This window comes from Rhopalosiphum padi, chromosome 1 (assembly GCF_020882245.1).
Source record: "Rhopalosiphum padi isolate XX-2018 chromosome 1, ASM2088224v1, whole genome shotgun sequence".
Lineage (NCBI taxonomy): Eukaryota > Metazoa > Arthropoda > Insecta > Hemiptera > Aphididae > Rhopalosiphum > Rhopalosiphum padi.
In genome coordinates, this window is record NC_083597.1 from 91,832,934 (window position 1) to 91,858,979 (window position 26,046).

The following is a 26,046-nucleotide window of genomic DNA, read 5'->3' on the forward strand; positions in this document are numbered from 1 at the left end:
AAAAAAAGTTATACAAGTATAATATATAAAATATCTATGTATATAATACACATGTACTCTGCGTGCAGCGTTATTATATTTTCATGTTCTGTTGATCGATAAAAGCGGCGTCAGATATAATTTCGTGTTTTGTAATATTGCTGTCTATATATACAAGTCAGGAAAAGTGTTTTCGGCGACAATGTGACATCGTGGTCACCCTCCCCTTCCTATTCAATAATATTGTCAATCATTATATGACGATATCAGCGGGCTTACGGCAAAATGACAAAGAAATGTATTGTGTGTGTTCAACTAGATGTTATTTGTTTTCGTATAATATTTATATACGGTGAGCAGCACGTTGTAATTTCGCATACAATTCTAGCTCATACATTTTCATCTTAATTATATTATTATTACTGGCTTTAATTTTTCAGTTTTATACACACCGGGAAAGCGCTTTAGTTAATCGCATACCTCGCTAGCCTCGATTTTACACGCCACTTATATGCATTGATTTTTAAATATTATAAATACAACGTAGTTCTATACTGCTCACTTTATATTAGGACTATTTTTTTTTTTTTTTTTTTAATTAACTCGGATTAATCTGTTATACACTTTAACATTGTTGACCAAAATTATTTAGAGACGAGTACGGATATGATATAATTGAAAAGGGAGAAGAATCGTTCATTATTTTATTTCATCATAATTTTACAAAGGTCTGAAAATAATTTTAGATTCTGAGCATAGTTATAAATGTATTGCTTTTACAACGATATTGTCTTAAGATTTTTTCTAGTAGAATAAATGTTTCGATCATAAACTTCAATCGAAGTTGCTCGTAAAAAATTGTATTTAGTTTATATTATTATAGGAGATCAATATTGAAAATGTTCAGTTCTATTTAAAATTATTGTGGAGAGGGGGTGGACATTTATTAAAATTTGAAATATTATTATTAAAATAATTGTTTGTAGTCTTGGTTACTATAACGTTAAACCGTATTTAGAGTTCCTTGCTGTAAATTATATTATATTTATATTTATCATATATATGATATGGGTGTATAATATATAAATGTACAGATATTCAAATATACAGTAGCCAAATAGTGTGCATGAGTGTTATTATTATTTTTCTTTCATTTATAAGAAAATAAAGTCCCCATTTTTACTTATTTACTTGCTTTATTTATTTTAAGTAAATATAATACACAGTGAAAGACAGCCAAAGTACAGTGTACATGGTTGTTAGCATATAAATGCAAGGAGTATACAAATATTGGAGATTTAGTCACCCAAACGATATTATGCAAATAGAAATAATAATATATACTTTAACTAGAAAGGCAGATAATAATAATAAAAAAAAAATGGTAAAAACCCTAATTGTCTATATCGGTAGACATGTAAAAATTATTTCGATGACAATTAAAAATATATTAAAGTAATGACGTAAAAAGTGATCCGAAAAATGTCAAATTACAATATCTGCGTTAAATATTTTTTGCAATCAACTAATGGCCGTCGTTACCTATTTCTGGTGTTTCCATTTCAAAAAGTCATTTATTTTCCTACCTTTTTTTCATCAACAGTAAGTTGTAGTCAGCAACACTACAAAAGAAGTATGTAATTAAACATTTTCGTTTAGACATGCTTTTTTTCCACCTGAATGGAAACTCCTATCGCATTGATGGTTGGAGATGGCTTTTTGTACCTTTCCAATGGCTATACCATTAACACTGTAAGCGCATAAAGTATAAGTGAAATTTTCAAAAATAATTTAACGGCTATTCGATTTCGTTTTATTTTATCTATCAAAGAAAAAAGAAGCGTAAAGTTTTTTTTTATAATACTATTTTTTTTTGGTTCTAATTTCTAAAGCACATTTTATTATCTTCATTTTTTGTATGACAATTTAAAAAGATATTTTTGCTGAAAATAATTATTTGTCCATATAAATGATGTATTCTGTAAGAACTACAAAATCTTTAGTGACTTTAAGTATAATACAAAACGTGGCATGGTATTCACAGCGGCTTTATTTTGATGATGAAAACGAGTAGTTTTTATTTCATTTTATTAAAACGAGTAGGTAATAACAAATCCGAACAAATAAATATGTCAGAAGAATGGTGGTATTCAATTAGATGATAATATTATAAATGATAAGTAATATAAAAATGTTGATAATAGGTGAAAAACATATTTCTACTCGACTAATTAATTTGATGCATTCACGATAGATAAGTAAAATATTTTATGGGTTATAAAATACTCACATTCATCTCAAGTATATACATAAAAATAAATGTCTTCATATATGTTAATATATACATAAATATTTGTATAACCGTATATAATATGTGTTATTTATGTATATTGTACTCATTATAATAAAGGAGTTCAAATGTAACGAATAAAAATACCCATTCTGAACTATTATCCATCGTAATATATTATTATGTACTTGATTCAATTATGTCAATATGATGGATGAAACCAAAATAATAATAATATAATAATGTAGAATTGATAAGGAATAAGCGGAAAAAAAAATATAAATCTGTTAAAAAAGTCGTACTATACCCGGTTGAATACTAATACGGAATATCGTTTTCATATTTGGTAAACATATTTTTAATTTGTTCGTCGTTCAATAAATTTCGGTGTGTTTTTTTACATAATGCAAGGAAGGTACGAATAAAATATAATATATACGATGATGTTTTTTATTATTATTATTGCCTGTTTGGTGGTCGCACGGGGGAATATTTTTGGCGGCAAAAACGGAAAATTTCAATAACGTTTTGACCTCTACTGAATAATATACGACCTCGGGGTCCGGCCGGGCAATCGTAAATAATAACTCGGAAAATTATTATCATTGCTTTCTCTCGCGCGCGCACACACAAACACATACACTCACGCACTCTCCTCCATCGTGTTCACCACACATACCCACACACACACACACTTCTGTGGCCTAGTCACCAGCCGGGACCCGTCGCTAAATTACAATTGGCTCACGTACGTATATAGGACATAGGTGATATATGTATATACCGTGCGCATTTTAGCATATGTGCGGACGTCGAACAGCAAATACGCACACATCTCCCCGTAAATTATAATTTAGGAGTGAACGACGACGTCGACGGCGGTGGTGGATGTGGAGGGATTTCGCGATTACAATCGGAAACCGTATTCAAAACGTTTGTGTTTGTATGAATGATGGGCGTTTGTGTCGAAAACGGATGACAAAGCGCCTTGGCAGCGTTGCTGCGTGCGGTCATAACAGGATGCGATATCCAAATCTTTATTATTTACCATCGCCCGGGGACTCGGCCGGAGTGCTTGCGTACGTGTGTGACCAATATTGAAATCCGATGGATATAGTAATAATAATAATAATATAGCTACATATATATTATATAATAATATGTCGGGAGTGTGTGTGGTATATAGGGGTTGGTAGGTACGTATATTAGATATATGCGACCGCCGCGCGGGGTCAGGAAATTGTAGCCGTTACGCCGGGGGGTTTTCAGTCGGCCGAATTTTGCGTTCAACTGCAACGGCAGCGAAACGATATTATAATATATTATTATTATATGCGGAAACGTTTATCATTACGAACGTCGATATTATTATAATATTATCATAGCCGGTACCTCAGTAGATTTCGGGTTCCCGCACGTCTGCGTATACAATATGCATACATAATATTTATATATATAGTATGTACATATTATATAGGTACTACGCCGTCCCATGTGCTCATAAATATATCATTATGATATAATTGTACACATAACCGTAGCGCAGTCGTCTTTTAGCTTGTCAAAAAGCCCCGCGGGTCAGTCATGGTGCGACTACGTCATATAAATATAGATAATTATACTATAAAAATCTATTTTATTTTCATATCATATAAAAATATTAAAATAATGATGAAGTTTGGGTTAAAGCAAGTTTCTATGCATACCTAACGGGTTAATACCTATATGAATAGGTATTTTACACTGAGAATGTAAATTACCGATAAACAATGAATGGAACATAATATATTCGTATATGCATACTCATAGGATATTATTAATAAGAGTATGAAAAAGAAAAATCACATATTACGTTTAATATACTATAGAACGAAATGGACGTTTTAAAATAAAATAAAATTGGTTTACTAATTTATTATACATTTTGGAACTTACGAATAATTGTAGATTGACTTAAACTAAACGAATTTTCATCACATATCTAATTTTAGCAAATGCAACAAGCAGTGGAAAATTAAACTGTGTTTTGTGGGCGTAAAGTTGGTATAGACATACAGGTAGGGTTTACACTTTCACACGTTTATGTCCCGCGTTGTTTTGATTTAGTTTAATACAAAACTTGCATCAGTGACAAATTAATCGTTTTGTAACATTTAGTCAAACGAAAACCATACTAAAGAAACTATGTATTTTGTACTCTTAAATTAAATACTTTCAGTTTTTGTTATCTTTGTAGGTATTACAATATTGATTTAACCGTCAGTTTAAATGGAAAAAGTTAAGCTCGAGTTAGCGATAAAACAGCGTATTTTTCTAATGAATTTATTATATGGTTTTACTGAAACTTTTTAAATTTTCTATACACGAGAGATGATATTACACCAACTTATTTTATGGTTCGTAAATAGAAAGGAATATAATATCATATTTCATAAAAAGGTAATAACAAAGTATATGTTCAGTGTTTCTTTTTCAATTTCAAATAAAAATGTAAAAGTATTTTAGAACATGATGGATGCACCATGCACTCTTATACGAGTTATACGAGTATTATATAGATCGTCACACCGGTATGAGTTCAGCTAGCATTATTATATGTAAAATCGCGGCAAATATTATCATGGATAAGACCATTTGGATTTTTTTTATTAACGCATCGTACTTCGATTTTATTCTAAATCAAGTTAGTATAAAATAATGAAATAATTTTCATAATTTTGAAGATTGGCGTAATATGAATTTATTATTATTTGATTAAATTATAAATTGTAGATTTACACAGAACTGGAAGTTTGTATACAATTGATTTTAATATTTCATGATGGATTTTATTACTAAGTATATGAAAATAATAAAATAATTCAATATATTGTATGCTATAGATATTACAAAATTTTAGCGATACGGAAATGAAATTAATTTAACTGTAGTTAGTAAATATTTTGATACGATTAACATTATAAGGTTTATTATAAAGTAGTTTTAATAAGAAATCGATATTAAAAACTTTTAACAACAAAATTATTTAATTTAGTTTTGGGAATTTGGATGAAAAATATATCTATGCGTCGTATACAAACATGTTTTGACTCAAAAATGAACACAGCATTTGCGTATGAATGATTATTAATATATATTATATATGTAATAATTAAAAGACATTATTTTAACGTTAAATTATTATTTTGACTATACTAATATTTTATGACGCGAATACTGTAAATTGTATGAAATATGAAAAATATTACAGTTGTTATATATATCAGTGATTTAAATGCTTTTTAACTTAAATATAAGATAAACAATCTTTTAAGTGATTTTTATATAATTAATAGTGTTTGTATTAAAAGACAGTTAAATTAAGTTGTCGGTGATTTATAAAACGAAGTATATGATTCCACAAGTAATAGTCATAAAAGAAAAATAAACACTTATTTTATAATTTCGTGTCATGATATAAAACAGATGAAAAAGCCACTATATTATTGTTTCTGTCATCAAATAATTATTTTAAGTGTATTCAACGATGTTTATATAATTTTATTCTCCGACAGGAAATAAATTTAACTGTGTTGATGACGGGTTTCTTACTTCAGTCACTAAGATAATCGCTAATTCTATCATCACTATATCTTTAAATAATTCTATCTTAATGGAAAATATTATGTAAATAAATTCAGTTACATAGGTTTAGTATCTTATAGTAAAATTTAAAAACATTTCTTCTCTTATAATATCTACAAAAAATAAATAAATAAATATATATTGTAAAATGTCCTTCTTGCATAACACCGAATTGAGGTTCATTATTTTTTTTTCCCCATTTTGTTAAGAATAAGGTAATTTAATAAAATAAAAAGTAATTTAGACACTGTAATAGAGAATACAATAGAGAATCATTAAAGGATCAGAGAATTAACGCATGGTCAACAATGTTCATTAGGAGCACTTCACCACTTGAATAAATACTAACGTATATACATGGTCATATTTTTAATTGATTTAGTTACTATTATAACTAACTAGAAATCCCCAAATTATTATAACTAGAACTTAAAAGTATAAAATTTTTCGAATGTTATAAAATTAGTTCAAATGTGTAAAAAAATGAATTTTTCTCAAGTGTTTAAATATCATATAAAAAAATTTCTATGCAGCGAAAATCAGAAGATGAACCTTTCTTAATATATGTTTTAGAGTTGAAATAAAACATTATCAACCTGTATGCTACACTAATAGTATTTTACTAATTATGAAAGTTAACACATTTTTATACAAATGATTTGGATATTTTATTTTAACATATAAAATGAAACTTCCATATAACGAATTTTCAGTTAATGCAATTTTATGTTTAACGAAATATTTTTGAGAATAATAACGAAATTGGAACCAAATTTATTTAAGTCTGAATAGTCTGATTAAAAAAATTCTTCATGATATAAATTTATTTTGTTGCTCTTTGAGACTTTTTGATATGAAAGTTTTACAGTAATTAATACTGTACTGTTTGGACTATTTTAGGTCACTAAATATAGCCAGATAATATAATATTACTATAGAGTATTTGAATGATGTAGCACTGCTACTATATTGTTTAGATTTAATAAAGACATATTAATTATTATAAGCATACGAGAGTATCCATAAAAATGATAAGTAAAAAAAAAAAAATGTTTTGAAAGTAATGTATACAATAGAGAGAAACGGAAAAATTAAACAAACACATTAAATTTAAAAGCTTTGTAAATATAGTTATTTTTAGTTAAAAATGTATAGTATGAATTTGATTTTAAAACATATCTGAAAAAAGATAGGTAGGTACGTGTAATACTGATGTAATCACTTGGGCTATATATTATTAGGTTATATTATTGTATAGTATAGATGTAAAATGAATTATTAATTCTGCTGAATAATCTGTTTTCAATATTGGTACTGTATAGTGTATACATGGTAGCTGTATTAGTAGTGCGTGTAGTAGTAGTTGTAATAATAATAATGTTAATGCAATATTTCATCATAACACAGGCAGCGTGGAATATCGCGTTTTTAATAAATTCTGTAGGTATTTTAATCTGATTCCACAGCGACGAGTTAAATTAATCAAAAAAGGCTTACACGTAGTATACTAGTACACACACACACACACACACACACACACACACACACACACATATATATATATATGTGAAAGAGTAAGAGAGTTTAGGTGAAGTAATGAGGAAATTTAATTATTAATGGTTCATATAATAATATATATATAACAATAATTGGATAGGTAATATTTAATTTTTTACTCAGTGCACGTATAAAGTTTTGAGAATTTTATTTTGTTGTAAATCAAAAGGTAATTCAAATCAATATTATAAATTTGTTGACCTTATTTTTCTTTAAATTTTCATTAGACCTCGAATGTGCCGAACCGTTGAACAACACCTACCTTATACTTGTCTACCTTCAGTGTTTTCTTCGCACCCCACTTTTATTGTTTACCGGTGTGCACGACGGCGTATGTACTATACATCCAACAATGAACCGTCATGGCCTTGTGCCACAATAAACACATACGTGATGTATACACAGAAAAGTAAAAAGAAAAAATATAAAAAGGAAATGTGTTGTTCGTAATCGTTACGGTGTCAGACCGTAACGATTCGGGGGTAAATTATCCAATATCAGGTTGAGGGCGGTGGAAGTTAGATTTCCGACACAATGAGGTTTACTTTGTGAAAAAAAAAGAAATAAAATTGAGGCCGTACCACCTTTCGAAAAGGAATGAATCGAATCCCAAAGTTATAGTTATACAATAGTCTAATATAAAATACTTATATCAAGTTTAGGGTAAAAATGTCATTATATTTGAAACTTGTATTACATATTAGATTACATACTAGGGAAACAAACGATTACCCCAAAAAACTGAGTATAATGAGTAGTACCCGATGTAATTATTACAAAACGCGAAACGGGTAAGGAAGTTGAACGGCAAACGTGTGATGATGTTTAGTGGATTATAATTCATTATTCTAACCCGACGCGCGACGTTTGCAATAAACCATTCAAATATGTAATTTTTGAGATGGTAACCCGTTACATTAAATAAAAATATTTTTAATAACATTAAAAGCGGTCATGATCGATCGAACGTACGTCAAAAAACTCATAACACACTTATGTAAAGTGATGAGTAATTAGAAAATATAATAACCGTCTGTGTTTGGATACATTATAGCAGGTATTCATAATATAGTTAATACATATTATACACTTAAATAATTTGATACTTTAATAACTTAAAACTAATATGAGATTAATCACGCATGACATAATTATAAATATAATATTGTGTTTTATACCGTCGATAAATTAAAAAAAAAACCATTTAGATACCTAAAGTATGATAGTTTTTTTCCACATTTTAAAAAATTTATTTAAAAGTTACGATTGTCGTAAGTGTTCGTAAACAGTAGGAAGAGGTTAAAATTAAATTTTGAAACATATATATATATATATATATATTATAATAAATGGTAACGTTTTAACGGTCTAGCTGAATATCTATATATCTAGTGGTAGGTACACATAAAATGACTTGGGGGAACCGGGACACTATTATTATACACCTTCGAGGAGGACATTTCACGTACAGTAAACGCCGCCGGTAAGTTTCGTATTAACCTCAAATATAACGCATAAGCCCGCACAAACTTTACCAATTTCCCAAGTTCGCATATACAGCACGCACAATTTTATTGGCCATTTCTATTACACCGGGGTTGCACTCGCGTCTTAAACTTGTGGACACTTTCATAACAACGGCAACAATACTTTTTTATTATTATTATTATTAATAATTTTTTCAAACACAAAGAATACAATAGCCTGTCGGTGGGATAAAAATGAAATGGTGTTGAAAATAGCAAACTATATCCGTGTCATCAACGAACAGGAATTTTGAAACACACTTTTAACACTAATACTGATGAGCGTGCAAGTTGAACGAATCAAGTCAGACGATTTTTCAGAAGTTTTAGATTTTCTCAATATTGTTTCACTCACTTTTGAAGTTGCACGAATTACTGTTTTGCTCAATATCAATTAAAATTTAAAAGTAATTTAATTTGTTTAAAGTCTTTAAGCGCATAATAAGTAAAAGGTAGTTTTCGAAATCGAACAGTATTATGATGTTTATAAGCGCAAACAAAATTTGTTTTCAATAAAAAAAAAAAAAAAACGGTATAAAACTAATATTAAAATGGAAGGATTTAAAACACGAGTATTCGTCGTTAAATATTTACTGATGACCGAAAGTCGTTTAAAGTTTTAAACAAACTTGTTGAACAACTTTGTACACTGCTGGTTTTTGTATAAAATTACTTCACAATTAAGGTCGTACGTTTTTAAAAAGGTGTATAATATTCGAAAAAAAAGTATGTAAAAATAAGAGTAGGTATAAGGCATGTAGTTTTAATTTGAAGTTGAGATGTATCATTCATATAAAATATTGTGATAGAAAAAAAAATTCTTAGTAAATTCTACACATATAATAATAACTACGAATGAAACTACTATACATTATTTGAATAAAATGTTTGATTAAAACAGTAGTTTTTTCGTTATCTTTTAAGTCATTTTATATCTTTAATGGAGTACCTATATATGATTCTACACAGTCATCCCAAATTCGTATTTTGCACGATAACTTCTTCACATTGATATATATATATATACATAAAACCCTGCTCCAAAATTATTCTTAAATTGAAACAGTAAAATGTAAAATTCGTACAAATCTATTAATAGCACTAATCTCATAAAATACACATGCTGCGATAAATCTTTATTAGCCAATTAAAAGAAAGATAAATTAAAATTATGTTTGCTGTACATTCTATACTTATAATTATTCAAGTATTTTCATTTAAAATAAGAGGGAAAAACGTTTGGGTTCTACCGTTGAATGTTTTCCTTTTTGATATAATATCCATTGTTTTTTATTGTAATATTACCTAAATACCTATTTATATTATTTGTCAATTGTGTTTTGAAGAATAGGTTATGAATATTTTTAACAAAAATAAAAATAAAAATAATTCTATTATTTGGTAATATTATTACCGTCATATGTAGACTTTAAATTATATTTAGACGAGTAAAACCGAATATACGATCATATTGACAGGCGCGTGAGTACGTAGCAAATCAGTAAAGAAAAGTGAAAACCCGAAGAAAAATGTCATTATAAAGTATTAATCACGAATATGGTTTATATTATACGACATGGACCGTTTTTCTTATATTATTGTAATTGATTTATATTAACCAGATGCCATTCTGCTTGAAAATCAAATGTTTATATTATATTCTTTAGTTTGTCGGCGGCCATCTGGATTAACTTCTTCAAAGATCGAAAGATCGGGATATGTCCGCCGCCATCATTGCGGGATTACGTTCGACTAACGAGACACGAGCGGCAGCGGCCTCCTCTCCTCGACTGAGTTATCAAACCGTTATTATATCGTAAACCCCATTATTGTTTTTGATAGTTGGCTGAATCAAGGGTTATATACTCTGTCATCGATGTCCGTGATGGCTCGGGCAGAAATGTGTTTATAATTATTATTTTGCATAATAGCGATGCGGATAACAACATTGTTCTGTTTTTGACGGGTGTATTCCGCGGTGACTTTATTTTGAATATATATAATATATATATATACATACACGGAACTCTTCTATGTATATTTTGATGCATATTGCATATATATATATTAGTTTTTATTTTTTTTTTTTAAATAAAAGAGTTTCGTCAAATGGACTGAATGGTATATTATTATGTGCCTACTCTATACTTCTTCTGTACCGTCGGCCGGTGGTGGCAGCTACCTCGTACTCCTCTCCTGTCAACAGTAGCGCCCTCCCCACTTTCGCGATCCTATTTAACCTTCAGAGGGCGTCTGGGTATTGTTCGGAGTCTAAATTAAAATGCTAATTGCTTTTGACGGCCAGTGCCAATGTCGGGTATATCTTCTCTAGTAGATTTAATTCAATCACCGGTCGGGCACGTCGGAGTAGTACCAGTACCGCGATCGGGGTCGTTTGGTGGTCCGAGAGTTAAGAATTTAATAAACCGCAAGAACCCGGGTTCGGAATTGGATTATTGACTTCCGTCCGAGCTTAACGGTAATGGATTACGCATTAAGAGCTATTTTACAAATTAAATTCGATGCGAAAACGGCACCAAACCAAAGTCATACACGCGGCTAGTGCGTTATACACAGACTGAGGTTTAGTCGATTTTAATTTACGTATACACGTGCACGCATGCACCTATATTATTTCTAGAACTGTTAATTTCACTCTGTATGTCGCTATAACATCAGTTTGTTGTTGTTTTTTTTTTAATCCGGATTTTTGCATTCAGAAAATTTCTTTTGTCCGACCTATACAGGGATATTTATTACTCTTTGTCTCTGCGCATGGATATTATACTCACATATATACATTACGCGCGGGCATACACACACACACATGCAAGAGAAATAATTCTGTCTTTTCTTTCGTTCCCCATTGTTATTGTAAACATATTGCTCCCTCCTGTCATCCTCGACGTAAAAAAGAACAAAGCTTAAAGTCTCCACCTAACGCGCGCGTATACCTGTTTTGCGTAAAATACGGTTCAGATCTCTTTCGTCTAACACCAAGTATTTTATTATTATTTTTAAACGATAAAAAAAAAACCATAATAATAAAATAAAAGAACAGTTCACTTTTGTTACATTACCTCAGATTTTCCTTTAGACGTGCAGCTCATAATGTTTGACGGTTCCAGATTTATGGAATCCTGCTGAAACAAAACAAAAATTATCCCTTTAATAAAGTGTAATCTATGTCATAGGGTAATAAAAAACAAATAGTATTTTTATTATGTATTATGTGAGTGTAGGCACTACGCAATAAAACTTGTAGATATTAGGAGCAATTCGTTTTGTTTTTTATTCATTCGTAAAACAGTATTGTAACATTTATGTCATCGTTTTATGTTTGTTATTAAATCGATAGCTCCAATAATATAATTTTACTACAAAATTGTTTCTAAACACTTACAGTTATTACTAAATTTAAACTAAAATTATTTATTTGTAAACAATTCATAGTATTTATTTTTTACTTAACTCATATTTTTAGTATTTTTTTACTCGATATATAATATTTTGTTTATAAACAGTAGTAATTATAAGACGTTACATTTCAAAAACAAAATGTTTTCCATATTTTAATTCACGCATAATCTACGATCTGTATTATTTAAACGCGAGAAATAGATTAAATTTATTCAACAGTTTGTTTTCAACCTTAGACAGTATAATATTTTTACAATTTTGTAATACTATTCAAGTTACACGTTTGTATTATATCTCCAGGACTCCAACGCTATTTATTACTTATGATTAATTAAATAATGTAATTTGTTGTTTATAATAAGTATATATACCATTGTTTTAAGATTGACGTATAACCCAGAAAGACGTAAGTTTTATTCTTAATCTTTTAGGCACCTAAAGTTTATGCTAGGTAGTGAATAGAGTTTAAAATAAACGTGGTTTCCTCATCGAAGATGGATCTGCTTCAACACTTTCGATAATCCTCAGGTAAATCTCTTTTTCAATTTAGCTCCCATTTCGTTTGGATTTTTTTTCATTTTTTTTTTCTATTACCAGATTCAAAATGGAAGCAACTAGCTGGAGAAGAAGAAGAAACGTGAACAAAAAAATAAAAAGGGTCGCATTAATAGCTTCCAAATGCCCCACTTGTTCTTATCCGTCCTCACCGCTAATCTCTCGCTGTCCTTACATGCATTTCTCTACTCTTTTACCTCCCTAGGCCGATCGGATCGATCCGAGACTTGATTTCCCGCAGGGTTTCCACACATTTGTGTACGTTTTTGCCTTTTTATCTTTTCATGTTTCGTCTGTGATTTTTAAAAGCTGTTTTCTCAAACACCCGACTGTTGGCCCAGGACTGGGGCCCAGCTTGCAAGACAAATTGGATGGCGTTTTATGTCTGAAAACCCTTTTGCTGTAATATTTACCAGTCACCGAGAAATACAGCACAATATTGTTTTCACTGTGGTGTTTTTTCAACCATTTCTTCTATAGACACCATATTTACTTATTATATATATATATATATATATATATATATTTTCATAGTCATATATAACGCCACACTTGAGTTGGACTGATATAGTTCCGGAGAGTAAAGAAATTTGAATATTTTAAATTTGAATAGGCTTACCAATTGCATTTATGCACAGGAGGATATTTTTTTTTATTCATTCGACATAGACAATTTTTTTTATTATTTTTTTAGACATATATTCTAACAAAATATATTATTACCAATATTTTCGCGGAGGAATTTTTACTTGAGTAAATTTTCTCATCATACTATTCATTTCGACTAAACTCGCGATATAATAACCGTGCATCATCTTTGTGTAAGTGAACTGATATTATATACACCGTATATAGTATTATACTAGCGAATACAAATTCATAAACATCATTTCTACGATATAAGAAATGCATTTTTATTAAAAATCGCACGCATGTAACATTTACTCTTACGAACCGTTATATTTATATACATATGTGTATAATATATATATTATTTTTTGTCCACTGCAACGTTAAAACGATGTACTAACAGCAATGTTTTTTAAAACGCCGTTGGGATAAAAAAAGATAAATATTGATAAGTTTTTACTATATTTAACCATTACATTTTTTAATTTATATAATTTTCAGTTTTTCAATTTTTTTCTCATTTTTTTCGTTACTGAAAATAATGTTTATCATATCACTCAGTACGCCCAAAGTCCCCGTGGCATAATACAACTTACGTTTTTCCGGTCAAAAACATCTGATTAAATTCATTCGTTGGTAGTGGTGGCAGCGGCTATGGTGGTAATCAAGTTGGTTAAATAAATATTTGGATTGAAAAGGGTATAAAATACTGTTGGTGCATATATAGGCAAACGCACGCGCACATACTCACACAAACAATTCATGTCGACGAGACGGGCAAACAATAACCTATAATAACACATTCATACGCATATATATATATATGCATATATATTATATATATGTGTGTGTTTGTATATATGTATAGAAAAAAAGAAAAAATACGCGAGAGACCTGTTTGTCGATTGGCATGGCAACCGTGTGATAAGGAAGGATTTTGTTTACTTAGATCCGGGGTTGTAGTATTAGTTCCCAGCGAAAAACGTCAGAAAACATATGATAGATTCGGGTTGAACATATTATTATTATATTACCTGCACACGTTTACGAATACCGGGCACGTCGAATTGTTCAGAATTACATTTTTACACATCCGAAATGATGAATTCGCAAGATTGAAATGAAATCTACGAATATCCGCCCTCAAAACAGCATTAAGAAGAGTGTGTACATTATTTTTTTTCTTTATATTTTTATCGAAATCGAGAAACGTCCGGTAGGAAAAAGAATTTGAGAAATCTAGGCATCTTCAGTATTTCCACCATAGCCTGTTGTGGTTCGATTATTATCGTTACTAGTATTATTTGAATAATTACGCGCTTTAAACACGCGAACCAGCGTTATATACCATAATCAAATTTTATCAAATCTAATTATTGCATTTCGCGGCGTACATAATGAATTCACGACGGAATATCGTACTGAAATGTTCGACAAACTTTACGCGCCAACGTGAACGCGGCGGCAGGCAATGTGTCAGGAATGTCAAGTACGTACACAATTTACGACCGAATTAATTGTTTGGCCGTGTGTGTAAGGACGGCAGAGCCCGGAGCACGTTATGACGACAATTTGGCCTTATGTATACGTTCACTCCAGCTTGCCAGAATTCATATTATCATAAATGTTAATAAAATACAAGTTATAAACGATTATTTGAACTGTAAGACATTATTATTATTATTATTATGGATTTTGATCGAATCAAATTTAAGACCAAAATGCGAGATATTTCGCGGAAACATTATCGAGACTTTTAGCAATGTTATTAATATAACTTTCAGGTGGAATTGAAGTATAATAACATTTCGTATGATTTGTATTATATAGTTTGCCATAAATTAGTTATTTTAAGTCTGAAATTCGCAATTTTTATAAATTGTAAAACGAAAAGAATTATACGAAGCTAAATTGAATGCATTATTAATTAATAGTACAATTCTAGAACGGATTGTATTATGTAACATAATACGATGTGATTTAAGTATATATATATATATATATTTATGAATTAAAGCGCCGGTTAAACTGCAACGAGCACAATCATAAAAATGATAATAATAATAATATACATCTAAATAATACATACGTATGTGTGATGTGTACTACCGGTACGGGATGATATTAAATAAAATTCACACCGTTGTGCGGCACACGTCATGTCACGATGTATTGTATTAGTCACAGTTGGTAAACCGACTTCCAATGTGTATTCCTTCTGCTGTTTTCCCCTTTTTCACGAGACCATTGATGCATGTCTGCGGGGGTGTGACGATAATATGTAACCCGCTTTGTCGGCAAACGGGGTGAACGCTACAGGATTTGACTCGACGTATAGACACGGTAGAAAGAAACAACTGAATATTCTTCTTCAATTCATCCGTCAGGAAATTGGAAAACACAATACGAATAGAGCAATAAAACACCTCCGTTGCCAATTCCCAAATGGAATAATATTATATTATATATACACATCATACACATACCATCACCAGTCAAAGTGCACAGAGGCAACAACGAATACATATCCATATTATAAATAAAAGGTGTTCTGACGGTATGACACAACTGATCTAATAATTACAAATTTTCTGTGACGTTTCCTAATGAAATTCTATTAGATGAGAATTTATAACGATTTCGATAAAATTAAGATATAACGTCGCGGTTTGATACGTTTTCACGTCGAATTGTTGCAACGTGTTATCCTATTAAAATTCAAGACCGTAACACAAAAGTTTCGACGGTTAACACTTTGTTCCCGTCACTCGTGCACCGCGTTAATTATATATTATAGTATATATTAGGTTTTTTTTTAACACGTCTTATCATAATATTTAAACCGTTCTTGCTTTCATTTTTAAAAAGCCGTTAATAATTATAATATTTTTCAATTAATGCCGACTAAATACGTAGTATATGATAAATAAATGATAATTATATAATATACTCCATCGCTAGTAATGTGATATTGTGATATTTAAATAAACATTTTGCCACAATGCATAAAACAGTAGTTCACGTATACATTTACAAATACTAAACAGTATGTGAATGGTGTACATACTATATAATATATATTTTGTAAATATAAATTCAAAAATTTAAATGCGAGCAAAATGGAAAACCCTCGACATTGTTTAGTATATGTTATATGTCTGTGTTATTTTTGCACAAAAGGGGATAATAGAAATTATTTCTATTTTCTCATAGCTATTGAATCAGCAACCAACAAATATGGGAAGTGTTTATTCGCATAATGAAATTACCAAACAAACATTGAATTTGAAAATCAATCGACCAATTATTTTTTGGAACCTTTGAGCACTCTGACACGTGTATCTATCATCACTACCATCATTACCAACATCATCCTCTTTTTATCTTCGTCATCCTTCTCTGCCTGTTATGCTTAAACGATTTTTTCCCAATTCACGTAGGAATAGCGAGGCCAAAAATGTCAGTGGCGGTAGTATTCCAGTAATTATTACAGAGTGGAATGCGTTTGACTTCCATTAAAAAACCCTCAAAAAAAAAAAGAACACGATAGGAATTCAAATAAAAAAAAAAATATGCTAAACAAAAAATCGTTAAGCCGGAAAATGTGGGAGTAAAATTTCCAGTCTCCGCAGGTTTGGAAATTACTTTAAAGCGCGTGCGATGTACCTATGACGATGTTAATTGCTACACAAATGAACTCCCAACCTGGCACAGCTGACGAACACCGGGTAGCTGAACATATTATTGTACGTAGTGTATATAAAGCGATTATAATTGCATTTGTTTTCCTCAACTAGGGGTGGTCGGTATGGCGGCGGTGGCGTCGGCCGAGGGTAAGATAGATTTAATTAAAGCCCCTGCCTTGTATTTTCGGCTGAAATATGAGGCCTTTGGTCCGCGTACATGCTCGAAATGCCTATATTCACCTGTGGGGTCAAATAATTATATCTATCCGAAAGCAAAACGCGTTTGTACCAACCCGATGCCATCACGGATACTAAATAATATGGTAATATATTTACACCATACGTGCAAAATCGAATCTCTGCGATGTAATATATGACGTAACTATTATTTTTAATCGACATAGGAAATATAACTATTTTTAACTTAGTACATTGTCGAAATAATTCCCAACTTGTTTTAATGTTTATAACTATGAGTTTATCTAAAAACAACACTCACTGCCGCGCATGAAATCCTATTTAAGGTTTAATGTATTGGTTTATTGGTATACATAATAAACGTTAGTATTGAAAAAAATGCATGCGTTCCGCAATACTTAATCTTCAAGATTTTTGGATGTGAAAACAGTCAGCATTCTTACGATGATATAATAAGTTTGATATTGTAATTGGAAAAAAAATAAGTTGTACGACAATAATTATTTACGACTCGTTCTTAAAGTAATATTTTATCATTTTTTTCGATTTAAACTGTTATAAATCTCGATTAGAACACAAATGGAAAAAGCTTAAATAGTAATATTATTCGCTGTACAAATTACAACATTTCTCAGCTTTTTTGGAAAAAAAGCTAAATTACTAAAGGTCATTTTTATACCATTCGCACCCTTCTATTTTTCCATTCGTATTACGTGGTTATTTATTATTTTATTTTATATTTATGGTATTCTCCCGACTCTTTATTACATACATTAATTTTAGAGTAAAAAAAAAAAGGAAAACTACCGGTGGCTAAAACACCTTGGAAATGAGAATCCAAGTGAGTATACGAAAAACTCCGGTGTCGTTCTCATTACAACGTTTTGAATTATGCACCGCAAAGTTTACCTAATCCCTTGCGAGTGTAAAAGATCACGGTCCTTGTCGGTTTTCGAGGGTGCAATATAATTTCAAGACGTGAAAACATTTTAGAATGGATCAAATTTGTTTACTGTCTGTTGAAAAAAAAATGTAAGTTTGTGGTAGTTTAAAATGATTTTTTGGAATTACGAAAAAAATAAAACAATTTATAGACCCTATAGATTAGGATTTTGAAAAGTAATTTGAGCTAAATAATTGTTGAGTTTGATTTATTTAGTTTTGTATAAGAGGAAGATAACCATAAACTCATTTCATGTCTATAGTTAAAAATCAAAAAAATCAAAAAATACCTATAATTCTTAAAATAAAACCACTACGAAATTGATTTTAATTTTGAATTAAATTGTATATATCAATACCCTTTGTATTTACATTACTAGGGAACTTCAAAAGATCTGACTAGTTTATTTTTTTATGACAATAATTTTATTTAATTCTTACTTTAAGTTTTATATATTTATAAAAAAAAAAATGTGTACAAATAAAAGTAACCAATCATGATATTATAAAATCAAATATATACATTACTAAATAATAAATATATTACATTCAAATTAGCTACATGAAATCACTCCAAGTCAAATTATAAATAGTTTTTTGTTTAAGATATCTTTCATCGTAATATTATTTACTGTCTTGTATATAGATATTACATGAAAACGGAAAATATTTTTTTAGTTTTACATAATACTCATAAATATTTATCTTTTATGTTTTTTTTTTTTTAATGCAAATTTTCAAATTAATCATATCCTAATAGTAGGTTTATTTGAAATCAATCGATGCAATATATTTTGTATAAAGTTTGATTAAGATACGAGATGTTTTTTATATACAATTTATTATGATCAGATAACTTGTAAAGTCGAGACAAAAACTAAATGGTGCGCATTGTAAGTATTTTTGATGAAGAAAAAAAATGAGATTCAATCGGTTATGATGTCATTTAAATGTCATGGATTTATTAGAATACAAAAAGCACAAATGATAACAAAGTGAAATTTTGTTGAAACTTTTTAAGCGCATTTCCTTGTCGTCTTTTTTAAAAGTTTTTATTAGGTGAGTCATTGTTATAAGACCTGTCCAAGTTAAAATAAAACTAACTCATCTTTACCTTTATAATTTTTAAGTTCTTTGAAGGCTATTTTTCTGAAGAAATTTCAAGATATTTCTGATATATATGTCCGATAAATTTGACCAAACTTACTAGTTTTCATATTTACTTTGAAAAGTATATTATTGGCCAGTATAAGAGCCGTGCGATCTGTAACGCTTATTCTAGAAAGATATTTTAAGGAAACATTTTCTTTTCGCTTCTTATTAATAAATATTAATTTTAGCGAAAACTTTTGGCCATGTAACGATTGTTTAGTACACATCGTCGAACAACCCGTGAAAACTTGTGTTTTGCAAACAAAATGAAAATTTGTAATGCATAATTAGGGAAACTAAAGAGAATATGTCTTAATACAACTGTTGAACAACTTTTCGAGTTTGTGTCTAGGTGGTTAAAACATATTTACTTGTTCTCTGAGTCATGTGTTCGCGACGTTGCTATTTATTTTAATGAACAAATGGTCTTGTTAGGAATTACAATTTTACTCGAAGTCTCAAAAATATAATCTCAATGATTATTATACGCTATATTTACCTAAATAATGTTTCATTTTAGTATTCATACCTATTTTTAGGAAAACTTTTATTTAGATTTATCGCTATTGTAGGATTGTATTATAATAAATATACAATAATATAAATTTATAATGGGTTTATATAGGTAATGTTAAATAGTAATCATAAGTTATAACCAATTTTAATTAAAATTATTATTATTATTATTGTTGTTGTGGATTGTAAAGAGGGTATAATATAAATTATATCTTAGCAATTCAATGACTTGTACAAAATAATATAATATTGAAAACAATAATTGTTAGGAATGTATAATCATCTCGTATTCATTAAATAGTAAGTTAAATTATTTTATTGAATAATATATTAAAAACTTGTACTTGCAATTCAAGATATTGATTATAAAATGATTTTCCACGGTGTGTGTATACTTAATACAATAAATAATACCAGCTATGTACATATATTAATTACATATATTATGCGATATTAAGGTCCTACACACTATGTGTAATAACTCATGTAAACTTATATTTATTTAAATCCATCATCAGTTTTGTAATAAAAGTTTTTTAAGATAAAACAAGAAATAAGATAAAAGTATATTAAATATAGGTTCGTATAGACATGATAATATAAAATCGACATATCCTAAGTATCTTACCGGTTAGTGTTTATCCCAGTAAATGATTTTTTTTTTTAAATATTATATTTTTGAAAATAATTTTAGTATTAGAGTCAAGATAATTATTTGTATTATAATTTATAGTATTTTTCAAGTTATCCAAACTTAAAATAAAAAAATTAAATTGTTGTTTTCGAGTTTTTTATTTAAATGGGCTAATTAATAGAGAACATTTGTGTTGATACTTTAAATGTTAAATTATTAATTTCCATTGAGTATTAAAACATTAACGTACTAGTTCTAAAGTTTGAGCAGGAAGCAAGTTGTGGAGTTTATAGACGTAGTATAGGTGGATACGTAGGTGGACAAACACTGTGAGATAATCTGTGTATTGTATTATAATAAGTCATTTATGTTTCATCGAAGTCTTATCCTAATCCGTAAACGAAATGTGTTGGCGGACGTAAATTTACGCGTTTCGTTGAAAATTACAACACACTATTTAAACTCCCGGGTAAGAAAAAATAAACACCATATCCGTTACCTGCCGAACGGCATAGCCTTAGTTGGAAGGCAACATTTCGGTACGGCCGATGTGAAGGAATGATACTGGAGGGGCGAGAACGGTAGCCGGGTGATTTCCGTAGTTTCCGTGGGAAGGGGTTGATTTACCGTTTTCGAGGGAGTATTTTACTTTTTTTCCCCGTTCCTCGCTGATCCCTCATCACCATCCGGGTCAGGTGTGTCCAATTTGAAACTCAGCCAAACGTACTCGATGCCAAAGCGCGCGCGGGATTCGCTTGTCGTCCGGCAATAATATACACCCGATACATTAATTTACCTCGAACGGCGAAGAGAGGGAGAGAGACGAAGTGAGATCGAGAGGATGAGAGATAGGGCTAGGCAGTGAGTGATGGTGGAGGGGGGAGTGGAAATTAGATCCAATGATTAACGCGGGGCGACTCGAGAGAAAATTGTACCCGGTCGAACGAGATACAGTGTGGCCGAGCGGGTGGGATGGGGCGAAAACAATCGGATTACCGGAAAGTTTTCCAAACTCTCTGTGTACAATTCTCTCTCTCTCTCTCTCTCTCTCTCTTTCTATATATATATTATACATATTATGTACACTTGGAGACAAGCGAATTTATTATTCACATTGCGGAGACTGCACCGCGACGGCGAAGTGGCGGGTGTATAGTTATTCGTTAACGAGGTACGATTCATAATAATTTTAAGTTAATAAGTAGAGAGCCCAATGAACCGTGTAAAACTGCGATTCTAAATTTCTCAATTGGACTTAATACAGCATTTTGCTCGGTACAGTATTTGTTACGAAAAAAAAATACATTTTAATATGCTGTTTAAGTATACGTGTATTGTGTATACATTATAATACATAGATCTATTATAATGTCATGCAGAAAATTATGAGCAAAAAACGTCGTCATCGTTTTTTTAAATTTTGTTTTAAATGAATTATTATTCTTTACTTATAAATACGCAAAAGTTACATTAAATAAATATTTTTTAATATCGTTTGGTTTAATTATTATATAACAACCTATTCAAACAAAGTTTTACGATAATAATTCTTCGTAGCTCGTAAATCATTATTATTTACACAATCTTTACATACAATTTTTTTTTAACAATACTTATTTTAATCCTCGACACTTGTTTTTTTAAGTTATTATAAGCTTGTATATTATTTAAATCTGTTTTAGTCTTACTAAAACTACTCTTACTCATATTTTTAAATTAGACGTAACGCAAATTAATTATTAAATAACATAATATAAACCACATGGCGAGTGCATAATGTATAATGCAATATTTTCAATAAATATTTAAGTCAAGTTTAAATAAAAACACATAGGGTAAATGAAATCAAAATATTCCTTAAGCGTTACTGGAGGTTGAGTTTGAATTAAACCAACTCCCATAAGACGCGTACCGGCGTAAACGTATAGTTCTAGCAAGTTCTGCAAAGGAACGCGTTATCGGATTAAAAGGGTAAGACAAGCGTAGATTGAGACTCATGAATTGTTAATTGGTCAGAGAAAATAATTGAATTATTTTATCGGGGAATGAAAATAATTTGGTGTTCGATTAATGTTACCCTTAACTTAGCAAATTCATGTGGAAAAACTAAAAATGGTATATACACGTTATTATTGTTGGCGTCATTTATTTTGTCCGCAAAACGAATTATAGTTACAAAATACTGAGATAAAATTAGTAATTCCGAAACAACGAGGATTTAGTAGCAAGGGGTTGGTTAATTTGATTCCCGTTATAGTTATTAAATATAAGTATTTACTAATCAACGAAGAGGAGATTTGTTTTTTGGGAAAAGGCCAAAATGGTTATACGCGCAAAAAGGACCAATAAAACGAAGTGAGTTATCACTTCGTTATATAATGAGAGGGAGACAGCAGTGTTGGCGGCACGGCCGAGTGGAAATCGTTTATTTTTAATCTCAGCAGAACAACACGCAGTCCGGGCCGTAAATTGAAATCGCTATAATTGCGATTTTAATGCAAAGTTGTGCGCGCGTTATTCTTATTTTATTCTTTACTGCCGTTTATATCTTCGGTACTATACAAGAGATCGAGTATATATAAATAAAAAAATATGTATAAATATAAAATAAACCAACGTGTAGCTTATATTATGAAATTTATGTACTCGTGTCTTGTACTTATTACATTTTATTACGTAGTCGTAGACGTTGTACACACACACGTTCTTATAATACTCACACGCGGCTAGAGTAGGAAAATAAAGTAAAGTGGATAGAAAAATCGTATTTTTTCTTCTACTCCTCTTCACCTGTACCACGCCTATACTAAGCACACGTGGCTGTCTTTTCTACAACTAAACTCGCACACGATGATTCTCTAGTTTTTTTTTTTTTACTGAATAATATATTATATATTAAGCTCGCCGCAACCGATGTAAGGGCCGTATGTGGCGTTAGTAGAAATAAACCCACGTGGGTCGTCTCCGCGATATAATTTTCCGTATACAAATGAATATTGAGTAATATACGGTATAGACTACTAAACCCACTGCCACCGCAATCTCTGGACAAATTATTCCATAACATCTGCACAAAAGAATCCCTACGACGTATAATATACGAATGAATTATTCCGACACAGCACAAAATACAACCTCAATAACATGTAAATGCGCGCATATATAGGGTTTTCGAAACGTAAAAGACCGAGGGAGATAGTAGGCGAAAAAAATTCACAAAGGCCAGTCGAGCGTTGGACAATGTTTTATTCACGAGATGACGTTGACAAAATCTCAACTGCGAAACTCTCATCCCCGTCGTCTGTGTATGATGATGGTCGCGCTTACCTATCTATACCTATCTACTAGTAGTGACTATATCGTACATAATTTTCTAGAACAGCACCGTTTAATCGGAAAATGTATGTTATTGCTTGTGCATAGTATGAACCAGTTCCTGTTTTACATACTCTTGCGTGAAAATATTTGTACGCAAAAACCTTTATAATATTCGTTAAGGCAAAATTCATCAAATAAAATTGAAGGCTTACATATTATACTAAACGCCTAAGATTTTTAATAAAAATTAGTAGTTAATTATTTTTTTGGCGTTGGTTAAAATATGTTAAAGAGTTTAAACGCTTGTTTAACTATAACATTACAATAATGGGGAAAAAAATTGCATAAATATTTAAAAATAAAATATTCTGCGAGCATCGTTATCGATAATATCAACTATTGGTAATCATTGTACAGTTTTATAATATAATTTATTATCTATATCAACGAATATGATGCATAATTAAAGATTTAATTTTAATTTTAACGAAATAATGTTAATAACAAGACAATTATAATTATTAAGACATTTTAAGTTTGCGTTTAATATTTAAATGTTAATTTTTATATTTAAATAAAAATAATCAGTGAAGGTAAAAATGTTTTTGTTGTTGCCTTGTGGGGTGTTCAAACACTGAAAACATTCCACATAAATAGGGAACTGCTGTATTCAGTATTTTTTAAATGTTTAACCACCACTCTCGTCTTAACTTAAATGCTAATATAACATGCGTCCACAGATTAAATAAAAAAATAAAATTTTACTAGTTTATTACTGTTTACGTTAGTTGCAAAATAATAATTTTAATAATATTTATATTGGTTTTAGGTAAATGATTATCGTATTTAGTTTGCAATGCATATAACAGCGAACTTTGCATAGGGAACCGAATTTTCAGTGTACACAACGATTCGAACCGTATTATACAATATATACATTAAGTTTTTGGCGGGATTTGGTCGTGAAAATAATGGACCCGAGCGGTTTCAAGGCACTTTATTATAGTAAGACGCACGGAACAGTCTAAAAGAGGGTTAGATATATAGGAGAGGATGAGTAAGAGTATATACAGTCGTGACGGCAAGATAGGGTTAGCGTTGGGTAATCAAAGAGCGTTTTGCCTTGCTGGCGGAGACGAGTGAGTTTGATGTGCAAATAAACCACCAACAAATGCAAACTCTCTCTCACACACACACGCACACATACACGTATACTTGCAATCGGGCAATCGGGTATTATGCCGTTCGCAACCATCAGTATAGTTGTACAAGTGCGCTTAGCATAACCGAAACAAACGTAATAATATCAGGAGGCGGATTAAACGAGTGAAAAAAAATATAACCGAAAATGTAAGAAAAACAATTCAAGGCGTATTATGTGCCTTTGACAATCCGACGAGATTCGATGCGGTATATATTATTATTATATTATAATATATTATTATTATTATTTTACTGTCATCAGGTGAATTACCGAGCGCGCTAGGCGTAGTAGGTACATGACATACATGCATGTAGCGGTGGTAGCGGTGCGCGTAACCTCCGGGCGAACGAAACGATCCGACCGTGAACGGATAATGAACCGGAATGTTGTAACAATAATAATAATAATAATAGTAGTAGAAATAATAATAATAATTATTATGTCGATAATCACGCGCGTTCGCATCGAGCTACATACCTAACCGTGTTGTTAAGGTTTCCCATCTTAGGTCGTTTTCGGTTTTGGATAATAGAATTTTTTTTTTTAGCGACTATAAAATTAAATTGTTAGGCGAATTTTTCATGATTTTCTTAACTTTTTTTTCAAATATCTCTATCGCTGTAGCTTTATAATATAGTTGGACGTGATAATGGTCGCTACAGATCTATCCACAAGATACGTATTGCCGTTGTCGTAACCTTAGACGTTTTGCGTGAAACTTTACAGTATAAAAAGTATAATATAACTAAGTCATTGCGTATAAATTCTAGGCGAGAATTTACTCTCTACAGTGACATAAAATATTAACTCTATTA

The 26,046-nt window shown here is 30.3% G+C and overlaps 1 protein-coding gene across 6 annotated transcripts in view; it reads right to left on the reverse strand.

The window, feature by feature from the left end:
• LOC132918247 (semaphorin-2A) overlaps positions 1–26,046 on the reverse strand; it is a 355,196-nt gene that overhangs the window by 14,530 nt on the left and 314,620 nt on the right. For 5 of the 6 annotated variants that reach the window (XM_060979390.1, XM_060979387.1, XM_060979388.1 and 2 more), the window contains one exon: positions 12,057–12,119. In XM_060979390.1, coding sequence (XP_060835373.1) covers positions 12,057–12,119 — 63 coding nt within the window. The remainder of the gene's footprint in view (positions 1–12,056; positions 12,120–26,046) is intronic. The other variant, XM_060979385.1, reaches the window with a different exon arrangement.